The following is a 25,895-nucleotide window of genomic DNA, read 5'->3' on the forward strand; positions in this document are numbered from 1 at the left end:
TATCCCAGGCTCAAGGCCCACCCACAGCCATGGTGTCTGGTTACCTTCCTGGCAGCTCCTAGAACTCCATGAAACACAGATTGAACACCTTATGACAGTATTATCTCTAAGGTTGTCACTAGCTCTAAAATTTTCGATTCTATGAGGACAAATCTGACCTTGACATTTATCCCTTTGGGAGCCACACATGATATAAGAGGCCCCCATGAATTTACGCTAACTTGGACTTAGTCTAAAATTCAGGATGGCCTTCCAGGATAGGACTCATCAGAGAACATGGGATATACCATCTTCATCGTGAGTGAATGCTAGAGATTTATCCTCCGATGTTACTCACTGTGATCTGACACCAAACACAATGCAGTCCTGTCAAGCCCTGGTAACATTTAACCGTTTTGTGGCACTTATCACACTTGGTTGGGCAGTTGCCTTCAACCCAGTAATGATGCATCACCTAGAACACAACAAAAGCACTGTGGTAAGAGGAAGCATCCATAAACACCATCCTCAAAAATCAAGCATGGCCACACACTTACATCAGTGTTCTTCTTGGACTTTACGTAAGTCTTGATGCAAGAAGGAGGTGCTCTAGCCACGCAGCGCTCATGGACTGTGTACTTGCAAACTGAAAGGAAACATGTACACAAATTCAGAGCTAATCCTGGCCCTGATTGCAATTTTATACAGAAAGAATGACATTAACAGAAGCTCGTTTCATAGCCACTGCTCCCTAATCAATCCAATCAGCCACATCAAGGAAAAGTCCAACTCGACTGTTTTTACCATGGAATACAAAAGGCCAATTAGTACAGGAAATATTATGCATGTTGAAGAACCAAGACTCCTCTATCATGGCAATAGCAGGAAATGCTTAATTAAATCAGGCCTCACTCAAATTTTTCACAATAATTCCCAGATGACAAACATACTAAAGACAAATTGATGACTGCCAAATGGCTTGGTGTCATTTGCTAGAAGGAAGAGATCTATATTTTACAAAGTATAGGCATGAGAGCAGCTGGCGGGCATGGGAATAAAAGCCCATGAGTTTATGCTATTTTGTCTATTGATTTATCTAAACCTTAAATGGCTGATTAGTCTATTTCCAGAGAATAGATTTCATCATACATGCCAGGCCTTCAGTTACACTTCATCCCTCATTGCCATCATGGCACTGTTTGTCCAAAAGGAACAACCTTTGTTGGGCAGCATATTGTATATATATATACGCAAAATTTTATATGTATCTGCAAATATGTATAGAAACACATGTACAAACATATATACGTGTGTGTATATAAAATGTATAATGTATATAACAAAACCAACACGTACACTTTATTGGCATCTTTAAATTACTTCATGGCTTGATTCTCAATATAACTCAGGGTCATATACAGATATTCTTTAATAAAACGCTAGTTTCAAATTAAGAATTCTAAATGCATAAATACATAGAAAAAAAATTAAGTAAAAAACAACCAGGTAGCTCTCTCAATATAACAAACAAAAATTAACCACTGCATGAAGTTAGAATGAAAATATAATATTTATATGGTAAAACTATTCCCAAATATCCACATCTGCGATTTCCTTGGCAACACTGAGGAAGAAAACACAGTTTCTCTTCTCTTCCATATTGGCAATAATGTTGAGTATTACATTTGCCACACTAATCAGTTAAAATTTGTGAGCAAGATTCTCACTCTTATATGATATTGCCCATATTATATGAGAATTACCATTTTGTTTCATAAGCTCCCATCAATAGAAAGTACCGTGAAAAATTATTTTCCTTAAAAATAATAAAACTTTGAAAACAAATTACTTCCTTTGTACATGGAGAATGTTCTGGTATAAATAGCCTTTTAAATGTGGCCACCAGAAACTGCCCTCTAAAGTGGCACGAGGTAATTTTATGTAACTTTATTAAAATCCTTAAACACGTAAGAAATCACTTAAAAGTGTACCTACAATATGGTTTTTAATGTGAAATAAAACATCTGAGAGAAAGTCAACTCCCAAATATGTTATCAAAAAAGATGTTAGCTAAAAATAATATCTGAAAATTATGTATTATATGGAAGCCAGCTAAAAAATTAGATTTAATATAAATGCACGAAAATGGGATGTGTCTAATAAACTTGACAATTTCAGTAACTCCATACACTGCAGAAAAGGGTGTGGATGGACCACGTGCTGGACCAAGACAAAGTCACACTTTAGTAAGGAGGACTCAATATTCCCTCTGTTTTAACAGAGGCATCAGGGAATGCAAAAGTTCCTCAGGCACACATGTTGTTTATTTAAAACTTCTTAAGTGCCTTTTATAAATTAATTGTTACATATACTACCAGAAAGTATGCCATAGAATAAAATAGATATTGTAAAGATAAGTGTACCGAAATAAAAATAATGGCCACAATTCATGAACTGGCCACACTTTGGGTTCTAATATCCATTAACCATATATTAGATTTTCTTCGTGATAGAATTAAGAATCATGTGCCTGAGGTATAAGATTAGTTTGTATTCCTTGTGATTTCTTAGTTTGAATGGAAACTGATAATCAATTAATTATTTTTAAAAGACTGAAAGGAATTAGCTCATTATAGGAAGACAATGTGAATAAAGCGATTACTTAGGGAGGGAAAAAAGACAAATATGCATAAGATATAAACATGAGAGACCAATGGATATTTTCATAATACTCCCAGAAGAAATGGGAATCATGAATAAATTAAACTACAGTGGAAAGAAAATGGCTAGTGAATTGGGAAATGTCCTTACTTCTTTTCCAAGGAGAAGGTTTTCCAAAACTGAAGAAAGTTAAAACTAGAGTGATCTAAACCTTCAGAAACATACTTCAGGGAAAGATAAATCATAGGTACGGGAAGGGTCAGGTTATTTCTTAACTCCGTCTACAAATAGGACTATTCCGCGAAATCAACCCCTCCTCACCAGAGGTGATGACATCCGGGCAAAGCAAACATACTCACAGGAGCAGCAGAGGCCCTGCTTCCCCACGCCGATCAGCATGTTCAAGCAAAGATTGCAGTAGGCAGGTTTGTTAAAGTGCTTGAGTCGCCACACATGCTGTCCGTCATCCTTCACATTCTGCACGGGACGCAAGAGAAAAAGATTTCACTTAATGAAGTAAACAGTGGAATATGTAAGTGCCAATAAAATTCAGAGCTGGACTGAAGCATTTGAAGACAATCTGTTATTTCATCCCTGACTTTCTCCAAGATTGCCACAGAGTCTAGAAAACCACATGTGCTCTAGTGGAATGAGATCCTGCTAACAAATATCAGATGCTATAGCAACCCACAAATTCTTGCCTAATATCAGCAGTTCAACGGCAGGTCCCAACCATCATAACCGTCCGCCAAACCGAGCACTCCTCAGAACAGAGGCGCGTTTGCCTCACCTCTGTATACTTTACTCCTAGCACAATTCCATAAGCAAATAAGTGAATAAAGGAAGAGAAAATACTCTTGGGTGGAAGATTCTGAGAGATGAAAACCTTGGCAGAATATGTTAACCCTTGCTTAATAGTAGGAATATGCAAATTTCATGATGGTGGTTAGCTCTTATAAGGAGGTAGAAGGGTGGGATGGGATGGGAAAGAATGACACTTAAAAGTAAGTTATTCATGATATTCTAAGGCTTCAGTTGGGGGATTCCTTATATGTTATAATTGACATTAATATATTTTTGTATGTCTCAAATAGAAAATTTAAAAAAATAAACTTTTATAAGGCTCTAATTACATTATTATTTTCTTTACTTCTCTTTTACAAAATATGAATCATTTTAATCTCATGGAAAGATGGCAAAAATATTAAAACTATATTACTGTATTTACTTATAACAGTCTCTACCATTATTTGCCACAATAAAACCTTGAGTTCAATTAATTCACATTTTAGCAAAACAACTGTAATTATTATTTATTCTTCTAAGTAAAACTCTATATAATATTATAATAGCTATTCTCTATTAGATACATTGTTTAAGATTGAAGTAAAATGAAATAATATGATGCTTAAGATTCCTTACAAGGAGGTGAAGGTATTAAATGAAGTTATTATACATCATTACTTTTATTACCATCATTTCCTGTATTAACATGTAGTCCTTGTACATCATGTACCAAACTATATCAAACTCAGATTAATTTTAGACATCATTTATTGGTATTCTATAGAAACCGCTGCAGGTCATGGTTTTTCAGGTTAGTCAAGTTGCCATACTTCTTAGAACACATTGAGCTAATACTTTTTTGAGCACCTATTATGTGCTGGGGCACTAATACAAATTCTGTGGTAGTGAGACAGTATAAACATGTCCAGATCATCTTGTTTCTCTGGATAATAAAATATTAATAATAATGTTTCCTAACTACTTTTTCCTATTCCCAATCAAGAGATAAACCACCAGATTTGAAGTACCCAATTAAATCCACAGTAACTAATTCCTACATTAGAACCAGAGATGTCAAATTTGCATCATAATATGAAACATTAATGAAAATGCTTTCTGGGAGATAATTCTCCATGGGTCTCTTGAATTTCTGCACATTTTGTAAGCAGAAGAACTGTCCTTTTCTCCAGGTTATCTTTTCAAAGGCGTTTGAATAACATACAGCCTTGCACAACAGAGATGTGCAGAGGGCAGGTTTCCTTACTGTCCGGTATAATAAAGATAATTTCTCCCTTCTAAGCAAAGGTTTAGCAAGTTTGTTTACTGCGTATTATAAAAGATTTAGTTTCCCCAAGCCAGAGGTTCTGAGCTCTGATGCTGTGCAAGGCAATTACTTGGACCTCTTTCCATCACCCCTAAAGAGACTTCATGGGCCAGGAGAACTAGCTCAGATGTGAAGCTCCTATCGCTTCTTTGCTGTGAGTAAACAAGTTTTTGTTTCTGACCCAGGCACTCACGTCCTCTGCCAGCACCCATGGAACTGTGGCAAGCTCACTTGTTCACTTGCAAGTAGGGTAACTCTCAGACCCTTCATGGTTCTTGACAATGCTCAGCTTCATTTTCCTGACAAAGAACTAACAAGTTCTCAGCAAAAGCACTTCTGCAGGAGGTGCCACGGAGGGGACATCAGAAGACAATGGTGTTTCAGGTTTTTTCCCCAAAGCTTAAGAAATAGATTTTATAGTACTTTCTGAATCCAGTTCTGGTCTGCTCAAGTCATATGATTTCTACTGTCTTTATTATGTGAATGGAATGCTTTATATATTTGTTTAATTTTGCTATAGCTTCCAAACTACCTATGTTTTAAAATTTCTATTCCTTCAAATAAGAATAAGATACCCTGATGTTAAAAGTTAAAGAGGTTAATTTTTTAAAAATATATTGATAAAGTTAGCATTAAGCGTTAGTTTAAATAATTAGATTAATGCTTAAAAAGACATTTTTAAGTAAAAAGGAGAAAAGAAAATTTAATTTTCATATGTATTACTGTTCTCATAAGCCTTGTCATTTTATTTTGAAATGAGTGTCCATTACATGTGAATAAGCCTCCTCCTGTTGAAGAGCACATATGGACTAAGTTAGCTGGCATTTTCCTTATCAAAAAATAAACAAGTCTGAACGTGGGTGTTCTGTCAATCAGAACACTTAGCCATGTTACAGGCTGCCACTGATGCACAAATCCATTACCCCGACATAAAATGCTCTACCAAAAAACAAATTAAATCGCTTTATAGCTCTTAGCCGCATACATTGCCAGAATATTCAGAGGATGAAATATGTATGTGACTTCAAGAGAAGAAATTGAAACCAGGAGCCAACTACTTCTAAGCAGCGCAAATTAAACGCCGACGCTATGTATTTTCATGTCTTGTCTTGTTTGTCTTATTTAGATGGTAAACTTACTGGGGAAGGGGGAGACACTGTGCCTTACTATATTCTATCAGCCAGTAGAGCATACACCTCTTAGTACTTCCATTGCAAATAAATATTTATTGTCATAGAGAGGAATTCATTTTTATAAAAAAGCAATGAAGAGGGAATCTGGAAGGCTTGATTCCTGGCCTCTGATGAAAATGTGGATAAGCCATTTCACCTTTCTTATCTTCCTCTCTAATAAAATGAAATAAAATGAAAGTAACCACTTTCCTCACCCGGGCCATGGTGTGAGGTTTCATTATACAATACCTGTGAAGTCAATTTAGCTCCTCAGAAGACTGGTGTTATATAAACAGCAAATATTATTACCATCATTGGGTTGAGTTGTGTAACATCCCAGTGTTTCAGCCAAAAGATCTGAGAAGGATGTTTGTAGGTTTATGATACTTTATTTCATAAAAGTTGTGTTCTCCTGGTTTTTTCATTACCAGACATTACTCTTAATAAAAATTTATTCCTGATATTTAGTAAACACTGTATTTATAATGAAGCAGTTCAGTTCTGTGCATGTGTCAGAGAAATGTTTAATGAAACACAGGCAAATTAACACAGAGAGGGAGTGCCAGGGTCGTCCTCGCCTACTAATCCCCTTTAAGTCAAAAGGAGGCTTTGAAGGGAAGAATGCTCTTTGGAAAATATTGAAAACGATTTCATTATCTTAGTGGTTTCTAAAGTTTTAGTTTTTTCCGTAAATACCTCCAAGATTGCAGACAGTGTTCAAGTGAACTAGGGCTGTTATAAATAATATCATTTTTTTCAAAAAACCTCAAGGAGAAATTTCACTGATGTCCCAGCCAAAATGCTCCCATCCCCCTACCTAGCCAGGTCCCTGTTTCAACTGACTTCACTTATGACACATAGAAGAGCTAAGGTCGCAAATGGATTCCAACTCAAGAAATAATAAGTGCCATTAAATTACCATACTCTTCTGTTCAAGGTCTCCAAAAAATTATAATGATATGAAAGAAACTGTTCTTTTAGACAAAAAGATGAACTATATCAGGCCTGAGAAAAGAGAATGCAGAGAGAAGTTTTAAAATTCTGAATGGAGCTGCAATCAACTGCCCATCTCCAGATCCCACTTTCTGAAGTCAGGCTCAGACCCTAATAGTCTTAAGGTTCAAATGCCATTTCAACTGTCAGTAACATCACATGGTTATTTTCCTTGAGTGACCCAGTGTGGAATCTCAAGAATTGTTGCATTTATCCAGCTTCATAACTCTTTTCTAGATTGTGCAAACAGCAGAACAACATCTTAACCAAATTAAATTAAAAAAAATAGAGTGTGAAACATTAGTTTTCCAAATATAGCTTAGTCTATTAAGAATACATCATCTTCTGCTTTCCATCATACTCATCAAGGGACACATTTCATCAGAAATCAGGAAGCAAACCAAAGAATTACTTCTACTTTATTGAATCAGGCAAAAAAATGTATCCTAAAACATTTCAATCAATGGCAAAGTTTAAACTATATATAGGGATTAAAGACCAGGACTCTGAGAACATATAGTGAAATCAACATACATAACCTTTCAAAAATCATACAGGCCAGATTTGGGCCCAACAATCCAAGACTAAGAAGTGAAGGTATCCTTATTTTAAGCCAGGCTCCTATTTAAATGTGTATGTATTCCTGTTTTTATGATAATATGAATTCAGGAATTTTCCTTGAAAAACCTAATAATGATGCAAGATTACAGATTTCAGGAATTGGAGCATTACTAATTATCCTGTTCATCGAGGAAAACAAATGTTTGAACTGAGAGAATTTCAGAAAAGGAAAGGGATATTCCTGACTAATTTCTTTGTACATGTCCAGATAAGATGACTGGCAAAAAATGACCTAGTTAGTTAGTAACCAAGCCAGGGTGAAGGCCAGTTTGATAACGCTCGCTGCCACTCTACTATCTCTTCATTAGTCCTTATGTCTTGCTGGGGTGGTCTAATTGAGCTAAATTAAAAAAAAAAAAAATCAGATTTCTCTTTCCAAGATAATTTTAAAACAGTTAACACTCATTCTGTTTGTATGACAAATTAATGATAGAATAACTTGGGAGTCAGCAAAACTATGGCCCTTGGGTCAAACATGGCCAGCAAGCTGTTTTTGTAAATAAAGTTTTATTGGAACACAGCCCTGCTCTGTCATTTAGGTGCTGTCTGTGGTGGCTTTTGCACTGCAGCGGCAGAGTCCAGCAGTTGCAACAGAGACCTTATGACCCACAAAGCCTAAACTATTAACTATCTGCCCTTTTACAGGCAAAGTTTGCCAATCACTAGAGCAGACTTTATTGCTAGATACAGTTATTTAAAAAAGAAAAACATTTTCATTCAAAATACGGTTTTTTTAATAAGCAATTCTTCACTGAGATGAATGCTGAAGGAAGAATGAGCAAGTCTCAGGCATAAATTTTTAACTGTAATCAAAATCACATATGCCACCCAAATACTCGATTTTACTTCAGATGTAAGAGACTATACCATTTCATACTGGGTCTCATGAAGTTTGAAGGACTTCTTGTAAGAGAAAGGAGATGACTTCTACTCCCTAGCATTTGATGAAGAATCAGGTTCTGATAAACTACAATTCTGATCCTGGCACCACAATGGGTATTAGGTAAAATAGAGTACTTTAAAAAATTCTGTTGATGGAGAAAAATGAACCACAATAAAATCACAACTGCTCTACCTTACATGTCACGTGAAGACTGCTCTCCCGGGGCAATATTCTTATCTGGGTAATTGGGCTAATACACCACGGTCACTTTCAAATACACTGTGGTATTTAACATGCACTATCAATTAGCATCTACTCCCTGAGCTCATAATTTACAATAGACAAGAATATATAGGACAACATAACAAGACAGGCCTCACAATAAATGGCTGAATTCAACCTAAAGCTTCTAGATTTCCAACCTCATAAGCAAAAGTGGGGGGCGGAGTAGGAGGGAATGGCACCATGCATCAAATTCTCTACAGGTAATAACAAAACACATTTACTGCCACAGAAAAGGAAATAAATCTCAATTACTAAAAAAGGCCCTCATCACTCAGTTGTCATTGTGTCATTACTAGTTTGTAAAACACTTACCATGCCTGGGAATTAAAAAGCTGTTTTTAACAAATAGATGCTCTGATTTGTGATCATAATTACATAGCTTTTCCATTTTATTAAAAGCCAATTTTAAAGACATTATTGACGTATTCTTTTTTTAAGAAGTGAAGAAAATACTCTCAGAATTGTTCTTCACAGGGGAACCATCCAATCTCATATTCAAGTTGATCTACAAATGTTAAACAATGTAGCCCTGCCATCTAGTGGCCATCACTGGGAACACAACTTTGGAACACAGCTTGGGTTTCTTTGAAACCCTGAATCGATTTCTCCTATTAAGCTCCAAAAAAAAAAAAATCTTTTAACGAAAAACATAAAATATAAATCTAAGAATATGAATATAAAGTAAATTATGTATCATTAACCTGATGGACATTAATGGCAAAGAATTGTCATTCCGTTGAAATAAAGTTAATGCTACACTAGAAACTGATGAGGTATATTCTATTTGTTTAAAATATTTTTAGTTAAATCCACATAGATTTGTGGACTATATTTACCAATGTTATTTTCATAATTTCACAAATATCTGTATTTATGAATAAAACTAAAGAATTTCTAAGCAATATTTTCCAAAAGAAAACATTATTTCAAAATCTTTCTGTGATATTAAAAATATAGATGACTATATCTCCATTTCTGTACTTTCCTGTCCAACCCTCAACTACCAAATGATTTACTTACTTCTTTCATTCTCTCATACAAGAATTTCCATAAATATTTAGAATAAAAACATTTTAGCTTGAAAAATATAAAATTCCCTTTGGGAACCATTATCAATAGAATTGAATAGTCATTTGTCAACTATTTTTCAGTATAGAATATACACCAAACCTTACAAAGTTAACATTTAGTCAGTTTTCTTTCTGTTTTCTCCCAACAGTCTGATTTACATATGCTTTTGACAGAAGGTATATTAAACAATAATTACATATTTATGATACAGAGATATATAGTAAGTTATTACAAAACATATTAGGTTATGTATAGTATAAGAACATCAGATACAAGAAGTATTGCTTCATTAATTTGCAAAATGTAGAAATATGTATCTATTAACAATAAGGTCTATATTAACTTTGTTTTAATAAATTATTTACTTTAAGGGTAATTTCCTATTTATCATCTATTGGTAATTTTTCTTTTCCTTCCTCTGACCATGTCTAAAATCCCATGGGCCTCATGAAGGCTAAGATTAACCTGAATCTAAACGAATTTGAAGATCCAGGTGAACTGGAGACAAATTGTACCATCTGAAACCCATTTATATATTCCCAAACCCATATGTAAATATGTACAAACCTATTTTTATATACTCTCACATGTTTTACAAACACAGACTGCAAGATCTCTTGAGAACTGTCTTGAAAAAAATTGGTATCTTGAGTAACTGTGGCATAGTTTTGAATCTGAAAAATCGTTATTGCTGGTAACAGGAAGTATGAAGAATGTGGAGGTCAGCAGCAAAGTGGTGGACATTACATTCTTGCATCTCAAGACTCTAAATATTCTATGTGTCAGGGTGCTTTCCATCAGTAATGCTCTTTGAATCTAAGTATAAATTTTACTATACTCATGTTATAGTTAATTCTTATTTATTAAGCTAAGTATAAAAATCTAGCATTGACTCATTGGATTTTTAAATGAACTATTACTAAAATTCACACCAAGCCGGGGCAGCAAGATTTGGACTCAAAGTCACCATCATATCACATTCTGATCTTATGTTGATCTACTTTATTCCCCAAACCACCAGTTTTAATTACCACTGGAGGCACTGATATAAGAAAACTTCGACAGGCTTGGAAGGAATAACTTTGACAGACTGTTGATATGTAAGGAAAACATTTACACACACACACACACACACACACATGCATATATACTCAACCACCTCTATATATAATTGGCTCCTCCAAGTATGGGTTTGGTTATCAATAAAACAGATCATCTTCATGGGGAGGGGGAGTACAGAATGGGATGGAGCACCGCAGGAACCACAGAATGCAATAACACTGGGGTGTTTCTTGCATTAGATAAAATAAGGTCAATTTTTTTTTAACAAGATTGCACTTTAAATAGTGGAAAAAAAGAGAGAGATTATGTATTAAATAATACAGTAATACCTAAAATGAATTAATATTTTCGTGGTAAGTATTACTATACAAGGAGTTATTGTTAACTTGTACTGTGACATACGTATTTAGAAGAAGTAGGCACTCACTATATACTTAATGGTAGAAAATAGCCAGATGAATTTATAATCAAAATGTATAAGAGAGAACCCCACTGACTTACCACCAGGCCACCCCCTCTGTGTAAATGCTTACATTTTCTAAGCCCAGGAGCACAAGAAGTGGAATGGTTGTCATGCCTCCTTGAATCCATTCCTCCAGAGAGACTGTTCCATCATGATCATAGTCAATTTCTTCCATCATTTCATGAAGGATCTGGAGAAGAGGAGATGAGGAAAAACTTGAAATAAGTCAATAAAATAAATTTCATATGACACAACAAAGTATTGCACTGAATTAGTTATAATAAACTGTGACTAGCAACTAAGTAGAGAGATGAGGTAAATATCTAAATAACTCGGTACAATGTTAATCCTATTATTGAGCATACAGTAGCTTTGCTATGATTTCGAGAACCTGATTACTTACACTGATCAACTTTTATAAATAAATGCTTAACATTTAAATATTTTGTCACTGGATGGTACAGCTTAAACAAGAAGGTATCTCTAAGCATGAAAGTGATCTTTAATTGCTATCTCTAGATTATTTTTTTAAATTCAAATATATGCCAGATAATGACAGACCAAATTAACTTCACGGCAAAGAGCTGAAATAATTCTTTGCTAAGTGGTGTGGGGTGGAGGAATTAAGTTGCTTTTAATTGCCTATCAGAACTTAATGGAGCCAAGAAGTTAAACAATCAAATAATTTTTTGATTAGATTTCTTTTCTAAGGAAGACTTACACAGAGTGTCCTAAAATGTTCTCCGTAGTGTCTGTTTGTAATATATTTATCTCTCGGCTGCATAGTGCTAATATTAGTTGTTAATTCGAAGGGTTGTTGTGAGGTCAAATGTGCTAATACATTATAAGTATCTTTGAAGAGTATCTAGCATATATAGTAAGTGTAATATAGGTGTTGTTAGTGTTATATTAGCAGAAATTATATTTGCTAATATATATTACCCAAATATATTACCCTTGGCTGCTGGGAAGGCAAAGTACCTCCCATCTAATGGCACCAAAGTGACAAACATGGTAGAATCCCGTGAAGGAAGCAACTCACCACCTTTATCTAATATGGAACTTTTAATCAATTTGAAAAAAGAAAGAAATACAGAGAGCATTAGAAGAAAAATTTGAAAAGGTGCAATAAATGGAATAACTTGATATGTGGACAGAAGTATTATTTGTCTCAACACCCCTGAACTTAGTGGATTGGTGTCTTTCCTCAGGAAGTTTCTGAAAATCAGATTATTTCCCTTCATTGAAACAAACTTATCTATAGGTAGCGGAAAGAGACTCTTTGGAACAAAGTGATGTTGAAATAATTATTTCATTACACTCAAAATGAAAGACAAGGGAAATCATTTAGAATTGGGCAAAATGGCATAAGGTCTCATTAAAAGGCCCTCCCCCTTGAAGACACTCTGATGAACTAGTAGAAATGAACAAATGAGGAGACAAGTAAAACACAGAGCGTTTGTTTCAGAGGACTGATACTTTCATATTGTACTTAATAAATCTAATGGTAGAACCTGGGTTAGTTTTTAAAAACTCCCTTCAAGGGCATCTCAGTCTACCCTGAGCCATCAACCTGAAATGTACAATTCTCTTTAGTTATTATGCAAACTTACCAGGAATCAGACAATGTGTACAAATGTACACACGTGTTTAAAATGGGGAGAGCTGCTGAATCATCAGGCAGAATGAGGCAGTTACTATGACAGCAAATAGCCAAGTCTTTTATCTTTACTGTCTATACTGACCACAGAAAGGGCAGACTTGTCAGTATGTGTCACAAATGACGAATAATGCTATATAGCTTTTTATTTGTATTTTCCAGTAGGTATTTGTCCTAATTAGACTGCCCGACCACTAACTGTTCCTTCTTTAGAGCATCCAGATCCCTCTTTCCTCAAACCCCCCACCGCCAAATACGGTGATGTGGTGGTGCCTCCTTCTGCTTTCAAAGCTGATTGAAAAAGACCCCCTTCCCTCTATTACTCCCGTGAGGACAAGAGCCTTGATTGATAGGTGAATTATATGCACATGCACATAGGGGTGCATGTGTCTTTTACATTTACAATGTTGTGTTTTACATTAACATAACCAGAAAAGGCAGCAGAACTTATGAGTCCTTTGATTTCAGTGAAAATAGTATTAAGATGAATCAAGCGGTATTCTTAGAATTAAATACGTTACCATCTACTTTATTATTCCATATGCAAACTGCAATTTTGTTAATGATACCCGCCACTCATCATGTGCACAGCATGTGCATTTCCATGCTCAAAAATAAAAAAAGGGAAAAGAAAAATCAGCTGAGTTAAAACTTGGAAAACCCTAATCCCAGTAAGAACGGTGCTCTCCCTCCCTTTCCATGACATTGCGTTGACTTTGTTGTACTTTAACCGCATTAGTTTGCAAAGCAAGGGAAAAGCTATCAGACCGCTCCTATCACATAATCATGCCATTACCATGCTGTTGACTGCATAAATGTGAATTTATGTGGTTAAATAGGTTCTTTGAATTCATACAAAATGTAAACCATTTACATAAAATTGATTTGTATTTACTTAATTAATGTACAATATGCTAAACTTAGTTGGTTTCAAAGAGAAACTAAAATCAATAACATTCTCCCCCTAATATCCCTGTGGCCAAAGTAAAAGTTTCGAATCATGTTTGTTTTAATACACATTTGAATAATGTTGTAACTTTGGTATAAATCTATTGAAAATAAGAGGTTTTTAATGCTCTTATAGGCATTGTTAGATACTATTTCTTGAAACAATTTGATTAAAGTTTCCTAGCTCGATCTTTAACTAGATGCAGAGTTTTGGGCAAGTAACTAACATTTTGGGGTCTCCCAGCAATCCCACTCCTGGGCATATATCCAGACAAAACTATAACTCTAAAAGATATATGCACCCCTATGTTCATAGCAGCACTATTTACAATAGCCAGGACATGGAAGCGACCTAAGTGTCCACCAACAGATGAATGGATAAAGAAGATGTGGTACATATATACAATGGAATATTACTCAGCCAAAAAAAGAATGAAATAATGCCATTTGCAGCAACATGGATGGACCTAGAGATTATCATACTAAGCGAAGTAAGCCCGACAAAGAGACAAATACCATATGATATCACATATGTGGAATCTAAAATATGACACAAATGAACTTATCTACAAAACAGAAACAGACTCACAGACATAGAGAACAGACTTGTGGTTGCCAAGGAGGAGGTGGGTGGGGAGGGATGGATTGGGAGTTTGGGGTTAGTAGATACAAACTATTATATATAGAATGGATAAACAACAAGGTCCCACTGTATAGCACAGGGGACTATATTCAATATCCTGTGAAAAACCAGAATGGAAAAGAATATGAAAAAGAATGTATATATATATATATATATATATATATATATATATATATATAACTGAATCACTTTGCTGTACAGTAGAAATTAACACAACATCGTAAAGCAACGATACTTTAATAAAATAAATTAAAAAATATTGGGGGTCTCAATTTCCTCATCTGTAAAATGAATAAAATAGTAGTATCTACCTTGTAGAGTTATGAGCCTTAAATAACACATATGCAAAGATAACAGTGCACTGTGCATAGTAAACCATCATTATCGTCTTCTTAATCGCCTTCATCCTCTTTTAGATTGAATATTTTAGCTATTTCCATATAAGGAAAATCATGGCGATCATAAAAAACATGTCAGTTCTGACTTTTTTTGTGGCATGGTATGACCTTGGCAGTGCCATCAGCAGCTTCTGTTCACCTACACCTATATTAGACTACCATTCAAATTAATTTCCATGAGGAAGAAAAGCAAAAGTTATTATTACTAAGGGCTTCAGAAAACGACATATACTTTTTCTAGTTCAGAATCCACTTTGGCTATTGATTAGAAATAGTAACTTAGAGTTATCAAAAGACATATACACACTATTATATATAAAATAGAAAACTAATAAGGACCTACTGTAGAGCACAGGGAACTCTACTCAATACTCTGTAATGACCTATATGGGAAAATAATCTAACAAAGAGTGGGTACATGTATACGTATAACTGATTCACTTTGCTGTACACCTGAAACTAACACAACATTGTAAATCAACTATACTCCAATAAAAATTTTTTAAAAATCAAATGCCAGTAATATATTAGGATTGCAAAACAGATGAAAGAGAAGGGGGTCTTCTAGAATGTAGCCAACAGTTAAATCATTCCTATACCTACTGGATTAAGTTCAGTGACGTCCCATTCAAGGTACTCTGCCACATGCATCATCTGACTGATGATATTTTCTAGTTCCTGGAGGAGAGGGAGGGGGAGAGGAGGGAGGGAAGGAAGGAGAGGGAAAATGAATACAAGGTCTTAGTAAGTTCTTCAACTTTGACTTACAGGAATTGATTTGTTCAACATGTAGCTCAAAAACTAAAGGAGTGAGATGATTAATTTTATATAAAAAGTAAACATATACCTCTTCATTTTAAAGGTCTAATTAACTATACATAAAAGAAGAGCCTAAATATACATTCCTTTTGTACTTTGTCTAGAAACCTTCACCAGGAGAGGGCACAACTATACAAAGAAAGGTTTTCTTCCAGGAGAAGATTTTTAAGAAAATTTTTGTTTGGAAAGCAGCATCTGATGAAAGTAGGAGCCTGCATATTTTCCAAAAAGCTGTGATTTTTAAGTACTGAGTATCCTGACCCCACAGCTTAAAAACAGGTGTGGAAGGGTGGGAGGAAGGGTTTGAGGGCAGCTGAGAGTTTTATTTTTATTCTGATACACTGAGAACGTATACTGACGGTTCTAGCCATTTACTGGTAAAATTTGCTCTGCTAGAGGTGTGTTCAGGTCAAGGTTTGGAGGCTAAGTGCATGCAGAGTTTATTTTACGAGGGGATAGAATTTTAGTCTGAATTTTCACATTCTTCTGCTCAACGTCAGCTCTTTGAAGAACTGCTGGTTAATATATGTGCCTTGGTTAAATAAATTATAACATTTTTTCATACCGATTTATTTAATGTTTTAATTTTTCTGTATCTTCAGAAAAGATTAAACATACTTTGTGAATGCTAATAATTTTAAGGGTAGTCCGTGCATGACAATTAAAAGTGGTATTTCATAGTATGATAATTTAAAATATAAGAAGTATAAAGAATAAGGCTTGAAAGTATATTAATAAAATTTATTCTACTAAAACCTCTCATCTAATGTACGTGGTTAATATGCATAAAATGAAGAAGAAAATATAGTAAAAGAGGGTTTTTTTTTTGGGGGGGGGGATTCATGGATCCCTCTGAGAAGCTGAAGAAAGCTACACTCTCTCTCTCCAAAAATATATATATGGAATCATGAAAATGTTATATAACACAGGTCATCCCAGAAACAATGCAAATATAAATGTGTTTATTTATTACAGATGAGAAAAAATTTAAACACTAATCCGTTGCAATTAGAGGCTAGAATTGTGTGTGTGTGTGTGTGTGTGTGTGTGTGTGTGTGTGTAACTAATTTTCCAGTTATTTTATCTTTGCTTATATACGCCTTAATGGTTTGGAACCGTTAAAGTCTCTGGATGTGTTTGGAGGAATAGAAAATATTTTTGGTGGACTATTGTGTACATATGTAGTACTAGATAAGTCATTTAACCTCTCTAAGACTCAGTTTCCTCAACAGTAAAATGGGTATTCTAATAGTACCTAGTTCATAGAGTTGCTACCAAGATTAAATATGCTGTTATATGAAATACACTTATCTTATCTGGCACAAGTGATCAATAAACATTAACTAGCATTATTAGATATACTGGTCATTTCTCAAAGTATTAATTTTCTTCTGTTTTGTCTCCAGTACATGAACATAGCCTTTAAATTTCAAAGACAAATGATATCAGAAGGTGCACTTCCTACCTGACAGTGAAGGAAATATCCTGGGGCAGTAAATTGTATGGAGAAAATCATAGAAATTAAATCCAGATCTTTATTTTAAAAAAGACTAATTTAATCATATACAAACGTATTTATCCTCGGCTCATTGTTTAATATTGGGAATATAGCTATAAATATTGCTAGTAATCTACTATATGTTAACCAAAAAATGGCCAGAGACCAAGAAAAGCATTTGACTGAATTTTCTAATCAGCTGCCAACCCATGGCTAAGAGCCTAGTAAAGAAACATTGTTTTAATTTAATTAAAAAGAAAAAGAAAACAAATCTGCATTAAAAATATAATTTGCATTAGTGTAGTCAGAAATGCTACAATAAGCATATTGACATATGTAGAAGAAATCTAAACTTCTAGTCGTGAAATGCCACCAGAAAATGAGCAAATGTATCATGTTGCTTAACATTCCTAAGTGGAAAACTGAACACTACTAGGCACTTAAAAATAACAGCATTTGAAAAATTAGAAAGACCCTAACATAAGAAATCCCACAATCACAGCATCAATTCAGATTGGTGGTCATTTCCTAGAGTAGGAATTATATATTTTTATCTCTCTCTGGAGAAACTAATGCACCATTATCCTACTCAGTGTTACATAAATATGTCTCCAACTTCACTGCTTTGCTTGTAAAGTCTGTTTGAGTTCTGCCATAGAGAGGTACATCAGATGATGAGAGAAACTCATTATCAGAAATAACGTTTATTTTAATCAATATTAAATATATCAAAACATTTGTTTTTACATGCACGTATGTACTTCAAAATTTCCATAATTTGACACTTATTCTTCTGTTAATATTCTTATATTTCCTTCATAGAACAAGACATGATATAATATACAAAATGTTAAATAGAAAATACATCTTTGGTGGAAACTGAGATGGATATACTCAGGAGGCCCTGATTTGAGAACTAAGAGTCTAACTTCTCTGAAAACTGTCAATGATTTGCATATATTACAAATAAAATAAACATTTAATTATTACTTTCTGTGAGACGGTATTTTTCTTCTATTGATTTTTATGAGTAAAACTATAGATAGAGTGCAAGTTGGATTTAAAATCGGATGAGAAGGGAAGTTTGCCAAAGCAGTTTTAAATATAATTACCCATTTCATCAACATATGTGAGTAACAGTACTTAAAAAGTGGGAAAATAATAAAATGATTGAATCAACTTCATAATTCCTTTAAATTCTACCTGTATTCTTGATATTTTCCTAAGTGTCAAATCTCATTGATATATATATATGTATATATGTATATATACATATATATATACACAGACATTTTTTTTCTTTTTAGATCAATGGTCTCATCTTTCTCTTATATTTTATTCAGACAGGGTTGAAGTCTTTTTTATCTTTCTGTATATAAAAAGTCACTTTTTTGTAGTAAAATTATTCAGTAGAACAACTGTAATCCTAACAGTTTCCTCAGATCACTTGCTTTCAGAAAGTCAGATGATAAAAATGCTGTGTGAGTGCATGGAAATTATATTGTGTCTTCTGTGGTAATAGCTATAAATTTATTCATTGCATTTTTCAGAACAAACTACTTTGAAATTTTCACAGAAAATTTGAAGAAAAAAATTACCGAGCTGTCCAGGAAGCCATTTCCATCCGTGTCATAGAGGCGAAACATAACTAGAAATAAAAGAGGTGTTGAAAAAAAGATTATAGGCGAGTAAGATCAATGCTAGAATAAGGCATATTCTTTAAAATTTATTTTCTGTCAAAAACAAATACTACTAAATCCCTCCCCTCCTCAAAGCAATTGATTTTGGGATCATTTCTCAAGCTTAAAGATGAATTAATCATTAATAAAAATACTGGATATCAGATATAAATTCTACCAATTTTTGTTATATAGCTAGAAAACACTAAAAAGTGCTATTGTTTGTTCAAATTTGTATTACAAGATCATTAAATGGAAATTCGAAAATAACAGAAGAGAAGGAATTCAGACATTCAGAGTCTGAATATTAAAGGACAAAGTGGATAAGAAGAAATAATTAATTCAGAGGTCTGGAAATCAATTATAATTTGGAATCTACCATCCACTGTTATGTGAGCTTAGTCAAACGCTGTTTTCTTATCTATAAAATGAGGATAATCACCCTGTCATAAGACACACATCTGTTAGGGATAGGGGTTAAGAGGTACAAACTACTATGCATAAAATAAGCTATAAGGATATACCGTACAAGACAGGAAATATAGCCAATATTTTATAATAATTATAAATGGCGTATAATCTTTAAAAACTGTGAATCACTATGTTGTACATCTGAAACTTACATAATGTTGTAAATCAGCTGGATATGTATATGCATAAGTGATTCACTTTTCTGTACACCTGAAACTAACACAACATTGTAAATCAACTATACTCCAATGCAAATTAAAAAAAAAAAGACACATTTGTTGTGAAAGTGAGATGATACACACAAAGGTGTATCAAAAGCTGTAGGTCACTACACAAATATAAGCCATTGTTTTGATTAATCCTTAAGCAGTATGGGAAAGAAAAAATTAGTGCAAAATAAGGGAATTTTCCTGATAGGGGATGCAAAGACATAAATGGCATTATTATCATGGGTATAATGGTGTATTTGTTTAAATCGGAGATGTAGTTTCATAGGGTAACCACTCTTTGAACTAATCAAATGAGGAAAAAGACACTATTGGCTCTGTGCTAGGGAGCTCAGGAAAGCAGGATGGCAGAGGTCCATGCCTGGCCTGAGGATTCCCTTGTATAATTCACACACCACCAGGAGACTACAGAAGAGGCTGCAGGTGCCGTTTTGAGATAAACAGAGAAGAATGACACAGCTGTAAAAATAGAGGAGTGGAAATGAGGGTTTGTGTTGGGTTTGTATAATTTCCTGGAGAGTCTTGATGTCTGAGGTCTATAATATTAACCAAAGACATTGACAACTAGGAGACATAATTATGCAGTGACCTTAATCTGTAACTCATTATTATTTTTATATTTAAAAATAAGTATTATATTTCAAAAATCCTAAGATATTTATAAGATGCAAAACTAGTCTGCACATCACTAAAAGGAAAAAAATGCCGCCAATCTAGCTAACGTGTTCTATTCACTGTAAAATGGAAACAGACTTTAAAGATGTTGAAATGTAAGGGGAAATGTATACCTATTGAATTAAAGGATAGAATGTTAGGCTTGGTAAAGAATGTAAATATCTTGATTTGCAAACCATGATAATTGTTCTCTGTCATATACTAAATGAGAATAAAATTCAGAAAGAAAGAAACAAACAAAAAAACTTACCACAACATGGATACTAAGCATTTCAAGATTTTCTAGTATAGCATAAAATGGTAAAAATACCTTTTTAAGTGGCAAGAATTCATACACCATTCAGGGAAGGGTTAAGTACCAGGAACAAGGCAAGGACTTCCAAAACCTAACTATATTTTAGAATGAGGGACGCTTGTGACTCTGTTAATCCTTATTGGAGTAAATGACTGCTAAACCATTTCATACAGCTCAGGTATATGGACAGTTACCTATGTCTACTGGTAAATGTTGTTGGAAACATGAGCTCAAAGACGTACACACAAGTGGGGTGGGTGTGTGGGTACCTGTCATTCATTTTGGGCAGCATCTGAAACATCTTCCTAAATTCTGAAAGCCAGACTTTATAAAGCACAATAACAGATGAAAAGCCAGATACCTTCCTTTACTAGCCTGACTTGAAAATAGAGTTTGCACATGACCCAGCCTCTACCAATCGGAAGCACAAGCCCAGATGATCAATCAGATGCTAGTGACCCAAGAAGAAAGGGGCTTCACAGAATCCATGGTGATGAGAGGCAGCAGCAACAGCAGTAATTGAAGAAAGGGGTATGTGACAGGGCTGGTAGCACTGAAAGCTGCTCTGTCTGTCCACAAAGAAGCAGTGATGGGTTGTCATATGTATAAGAAAAGAGTTATTAAAACTATCTTTACTTACAAATGATATGTTTGTACATTTAGAAAATTCTATTGAATCATCAAAAAGAATTGGAACGTATATATATATACATATTTCATATATATATAAGAATTTACATAATGTATATATGTATTAGAACATATGTAACTGATATGTTATCTATATCTTATTATTAGAACATATATGATATGTATTATATCTTATATTAGAACTTATATAACTATATAATTAGATCTTATATAACTTATATAGGTTATATGTTTTATATTAGAAATTATATAATGTATAAATATTAAGACATGTTTATATATAAATATACATAAGTATATGTATTTAGTGATAGGGTAGGATTAAAAAGTCAATTGCAGTTTTACATACTTGCGAAGAACAATTAGAAAATGAAACAAAAAACATATCATTTACAATAACATCCAAAAACCTAAATACGTAAGATAAATTTATCAAGAGTTGGACAAGACCTCTGTGCAAAAAATATAAAACTGCACCAAGAAAAATTATGGAAAACCTACATAAATGAACAGATATATTATGTTCATGAATTGGAAGATTCAATATCATTAAAATGTAAATTCTCCACAGATTGTTCTATATAACAGATACAATCTCAATAAAAATACCAGTAGCTTTGTTTTAAATATTAACATGGCTGATTCTAAAACTTACATAAAAATAAAAAAGACTTACAATACCCCAAACAACCTTGAAAAGGGAGAACAAATCAGAAGGATTTACATGACCTGACTTCAAGAGTTGCTAAAGATCAAGTGAATCAAGATAGTGACATGCTGACTAAGGGCTACACAACAGAACAATGGGAAATACAGAATATAGATAGAGATCCACACATTTATGGTCAACAGGGACCAAATCAATTCAATGAGATAAGAAAAGTCTTTTCAAAAAATGATAATGGAACAGCTGGATGGATATTCATATAAGACAAAGTACCTTGACCCTTATTTCACACCAAACATGAACATTAGGTCTAACTGAATTTTAACTTTAAAACTAAATTTTTTTGAAACTAAACTTTAACATTAAAGCAGAGCTATAAAGCTTCTAAAAGAAAATACAGGACAATATCTTCATGACCTCAACATAAGCCAATATTAACCATCAAAGATTTTTTTAAAATAGGTAAATTAAACTTCATCAAAATTGGAACTTCTGCTCATCAAAAAGAAGGAAAAAAAGACTATTAAGAAAATAAATAAACCAGCTGCAGATTTGAAAAAAAATTTTCAGAACACATATATCTAACAAAGGACTTGTTTCTACAATATATGAGCAAACCCTAGCTCAGTAATAAAATAGCAAACAACCCAATTAGGAAAGAGGCAAAAAATCGAACAGATGCTTCAAAAATGGAAGAGACGTGAGTAGTCACTCATAACAAAGTACTCAACATCATCAATCATAAAGAAAATGGAAATTTAAACCACAATTAGAGACCATCATATGCCTGCTAGAAAGACTCCAGAATTCAAGTTTTTTCCCCAAGACCAGTCTACCAAAGCTGCTTACCTTCTCAGACTCTCAGTTGTCTAAGAATTTACAGTTTTAAAATAGTGGCAAAAGCCTGGCTCCCCGCTCCCAGAAATTTAACCCACAAATCCAACTTGCCTTGATAATTTCCTAAAATTTACAAACAGATTTTTTTTTAAAAAATATTGAGTTTAAATGTTCTAGTTGTTTCTAGCAGAAAAGTTGGTCTGAGAACACTTTACTGTTGTATGAAGTAGAAGTCCTAGTATATTTTTATATTAATTTCTACACACATTAACAGGAGTTAATGGCTGTCTATAAATCCTGTCTAATTCACCAAGGAACAAAGTTGGAGAACTGTATGTTTTAGTTAATAATTATAGCAATAATAAAAACAGTATATATATATTGAGCACTAAGTAACTTGTAGTCTAAATCTCACCAATTATAAATCAAAGATAAAAGTTTCCTTTGATTCTGATGAGAGAGAGGAATTCTAGGACTTCAATTTTCAGAGGTAAGTCTACTTTCCTAATTTAAAATTGTAGTGGGGTCATGCAAAACAAGAAATATTGAACACACATATTTACACTGCCTTTCTATTGAAGGTCCACTACAGTAACAGTAAGGGATGAAATAGGCATAAACACACAAGTACAAAGAAAACGTGAGAGGAGACAAGAAAAATAAAATTTTAGAGGCTGGAAAACACATGGTGACTGATGTAGAAACCTGAGAAATATAGATGTAAGCTGGTGGTGAATAGGAGGCACAGATTCACACAGAAAAGCAAACATAATCTTCATGAAAAGAAATTACACCTTTAAACACTACCCCTCACAACTTGCACCTGAGGGTATGCCAGCCCTCTACCTTAAAGAAGACTGGATCTTTGAGCTTTATGGCAGTCAAGCCACAGGGACTCTGTGTTCAGGGTGCTCAGGAATTCTGATGGTAGGGGTCCAATACCAAAGAGTGTAATCATGTGAAAATGTATATACTGAACATTGACAAATGTAAGTCCCCTTCCTCATCTCTAATGAGTCAGACTTAAACCTCCTCTACCCACCCACCTACCCACAACCACCAAGTAGTTGTTTCAAAACAAAGTAATTTGGAAGAAACCAGCAAAGGGAGAGGGGAACCTTATAAATAAGAAGAAAGTTTCAATCCATAAAATAAGAATAATAGCAAATAAGGATGGTGCTGAAAACAAAACGGATTCTCTGTGAAGTGAAAATTATGCTAGAAAGAGTAAAAAAAAAAAAAAAAAAAGTCATCCTAGATGTAGAAGATGTCCCAGATGTCAAATGAAAGGCATAAAAGAAAAGAAGTTGGAAAACAGGAAAATTAAAAAATATAATAATTCAAAGTTCTGTCATGGAGTTTCAACATCTAAAAATAGTGATTTCAGAAAGACTGAACAAGTAAAATAAAGGAGAAGGTAACTAACAATGAAAAGATGAAGGAACAGATGGAGAGCACAAGTTTCCAAACCAGAATTTGTGGTGGAGGATTTAGGAATTAGTTATATAGGAATAGAGAAACTAATCAAATAAAGAGAAAAAAAGGCAGTTATTAACACCACAGAAAATAAAAATTGTTTGGCTTGGTAAGCCTATAGAACCTTTCCCTTGTAAAAGCATACCTGAATAATACTGATAAAATTAATAGTGATCCTCAAACATTATAATAAGACTATTTTTTCCTTAGAATTTAAAAGTAAAGTTAGTCTCCAAGGTCAAGTGAATCATTGAACAAAGAGGTTTTATTTTTAAAACCAACATATAAGGATATAGATTTTTAGGTGCAAAAATAATTTAAGCCCAATATTAAAATTATTCTGTCAACATGATAGCTTCCAAAGGTGGGTGCCTCTTACAAAGTTACAAACCAGTTTAACCCACTTTTTTTCTATTTTTATGCTCATGCAATTATACTTTATATAGAAACAATTATGTGCCCACACATGAATTTGGTTAAAAGCTCAAAGGAAAGGCACATTACGCAATATGAGGGTAATTCTTTATATCTAGAATTTGTTTCTTTTCCAAAAGACTTGCAAGTTTTTAATCTATTTTCCCATAGAATATGTTTTTGTACTTTGCATAATATGTTATTGATATGAAAATATTATTATGGAAATTGTTTTTAAAGATTAGAAAGTATATGTTTTAAAAGGCATTTAAGCCAGAATTCATTTAACTCACAATTTTTTACTGTTTTATGTAGTTCAAGACCTATTTAATAAACCACAAGGGCAGAGGTGAAAATCATTTGCTTGGAGTTTTTGACATCTAATATTATTATACTTTGTTATACTTTCTTCTTTTCTCCACAAAAGAAACAATAATCTAAACAAAGAAAGGCAGCTTTTCAAAATAAAAAGAGCACCTATACAGCAGGTCAGAAATCATACATTTCAGTCACAGATAGCTAAACTGGTGGTATAATTAATAACCAGTCTCTCTGGGCTTTAATTTTTTCATTGACAATGTAGGAAGGTTAACTAGATGATATTTGAGGACTTTTCAATATTAAATTTCAGTGGTTCTAAGATTAATACTAGACAGAGCAGTGACTTTAACATACAGGGTAGTCCTCATTATCTGCATGTCAATTATGTATTTTTCTGGACATTTTCCTACTGATTTCTTTTTAGTGATATATTTTCAGTAACTGTAAGCTAACTTAAAGTTATTCTAGCTAAGTCATTAATAATTTGATAAACACTAACCCAAATGTGAATGCCACATTTATACTTTAAAATAAAAGTATAAATTTAGTACTATTTGATGCCTTCAATAATTCACATTATCTTCCTCTTGTCAAGTACCCATAGACTTCAATACAGTTCCATTTAACTAGCATTTATTGAGCATCTATCTTTTGAAAAACACACATATATAAGTGGTAGGTGCTAGAGTGGGAAGTTTATACACAGTGCAATGGTACAAGGAAGGAGAGTAAAATAATCTGATTAGAGATGGCAAGAGGACTCATGATGTGACCTAGGTTTCAAGTGTAGACTGGACTGGATCTGATATACACTGGGAAAGATATACACCCCTAGCAAATGCACATTATAAGCAAAGGCATGAAGGTAGAAAAGTTCAGGGTTTGTCTGATGATTAAAAAGTAGATTCATATGACT

At 33.6% G+C, this 25,895-nt stretch overlaps 1 protein-coding gene across 7 annotated transcripts in view; it reads right to left on the reverse strand.

Moving 5' to 3' along the window:
• DGKB (diacylglycerol kinase beta) overlaps positions 1-25,895 on the reverse strand; it is a 639,765-nt gene that overhangs the window by 480,273 nt on the left and 133,597 nt on the right. For all 7 annotated transcript variants that reach the window (XM_059932825.1, XM_059932829.1, XM_059932827.1 and 4 more), the window contains 6 exons: positions 18,865-18,914; positions 15,553-15,627; positions 11,371-11,490; positions 3,000-3,117; positions 537-625; positions 338-454 (listed from right to left, as the gene is read on the reverse strand). In XM_059932825.1, coding sequence (XP_059788808.1) covers positions 338-454; positions 537-625; positions 3,000-3,117; positions 11,371-11,490; positions 15,553-15,627; positions 18,865-18,914 — 569 coding nt within the window. The remainder of the gene's footprint in view (positions 1-337; positions 455-536; positions 626-2,999; positions 3,118-11,370; positions 11,491-15,552; positions 15,628-18,864; positions 18,915-25,895) is intronic.

This window comes from Balaenoptera ricei, chromosome 9 (assembly GCF_028023285.1).
Source record: "Balaenoptera ricei isolate mBalRic1 chromosome 9, mBalRic1.hap2, whole genome shotgun sequence".
NCBI classification, from domain to species: domain Eukaryota; kingdom Metazoa; phylum Chordata; class Mammalia; order Artiodactyla; family Balaenopteridae; genus Balaenoptera; species Balaenoptera ricei.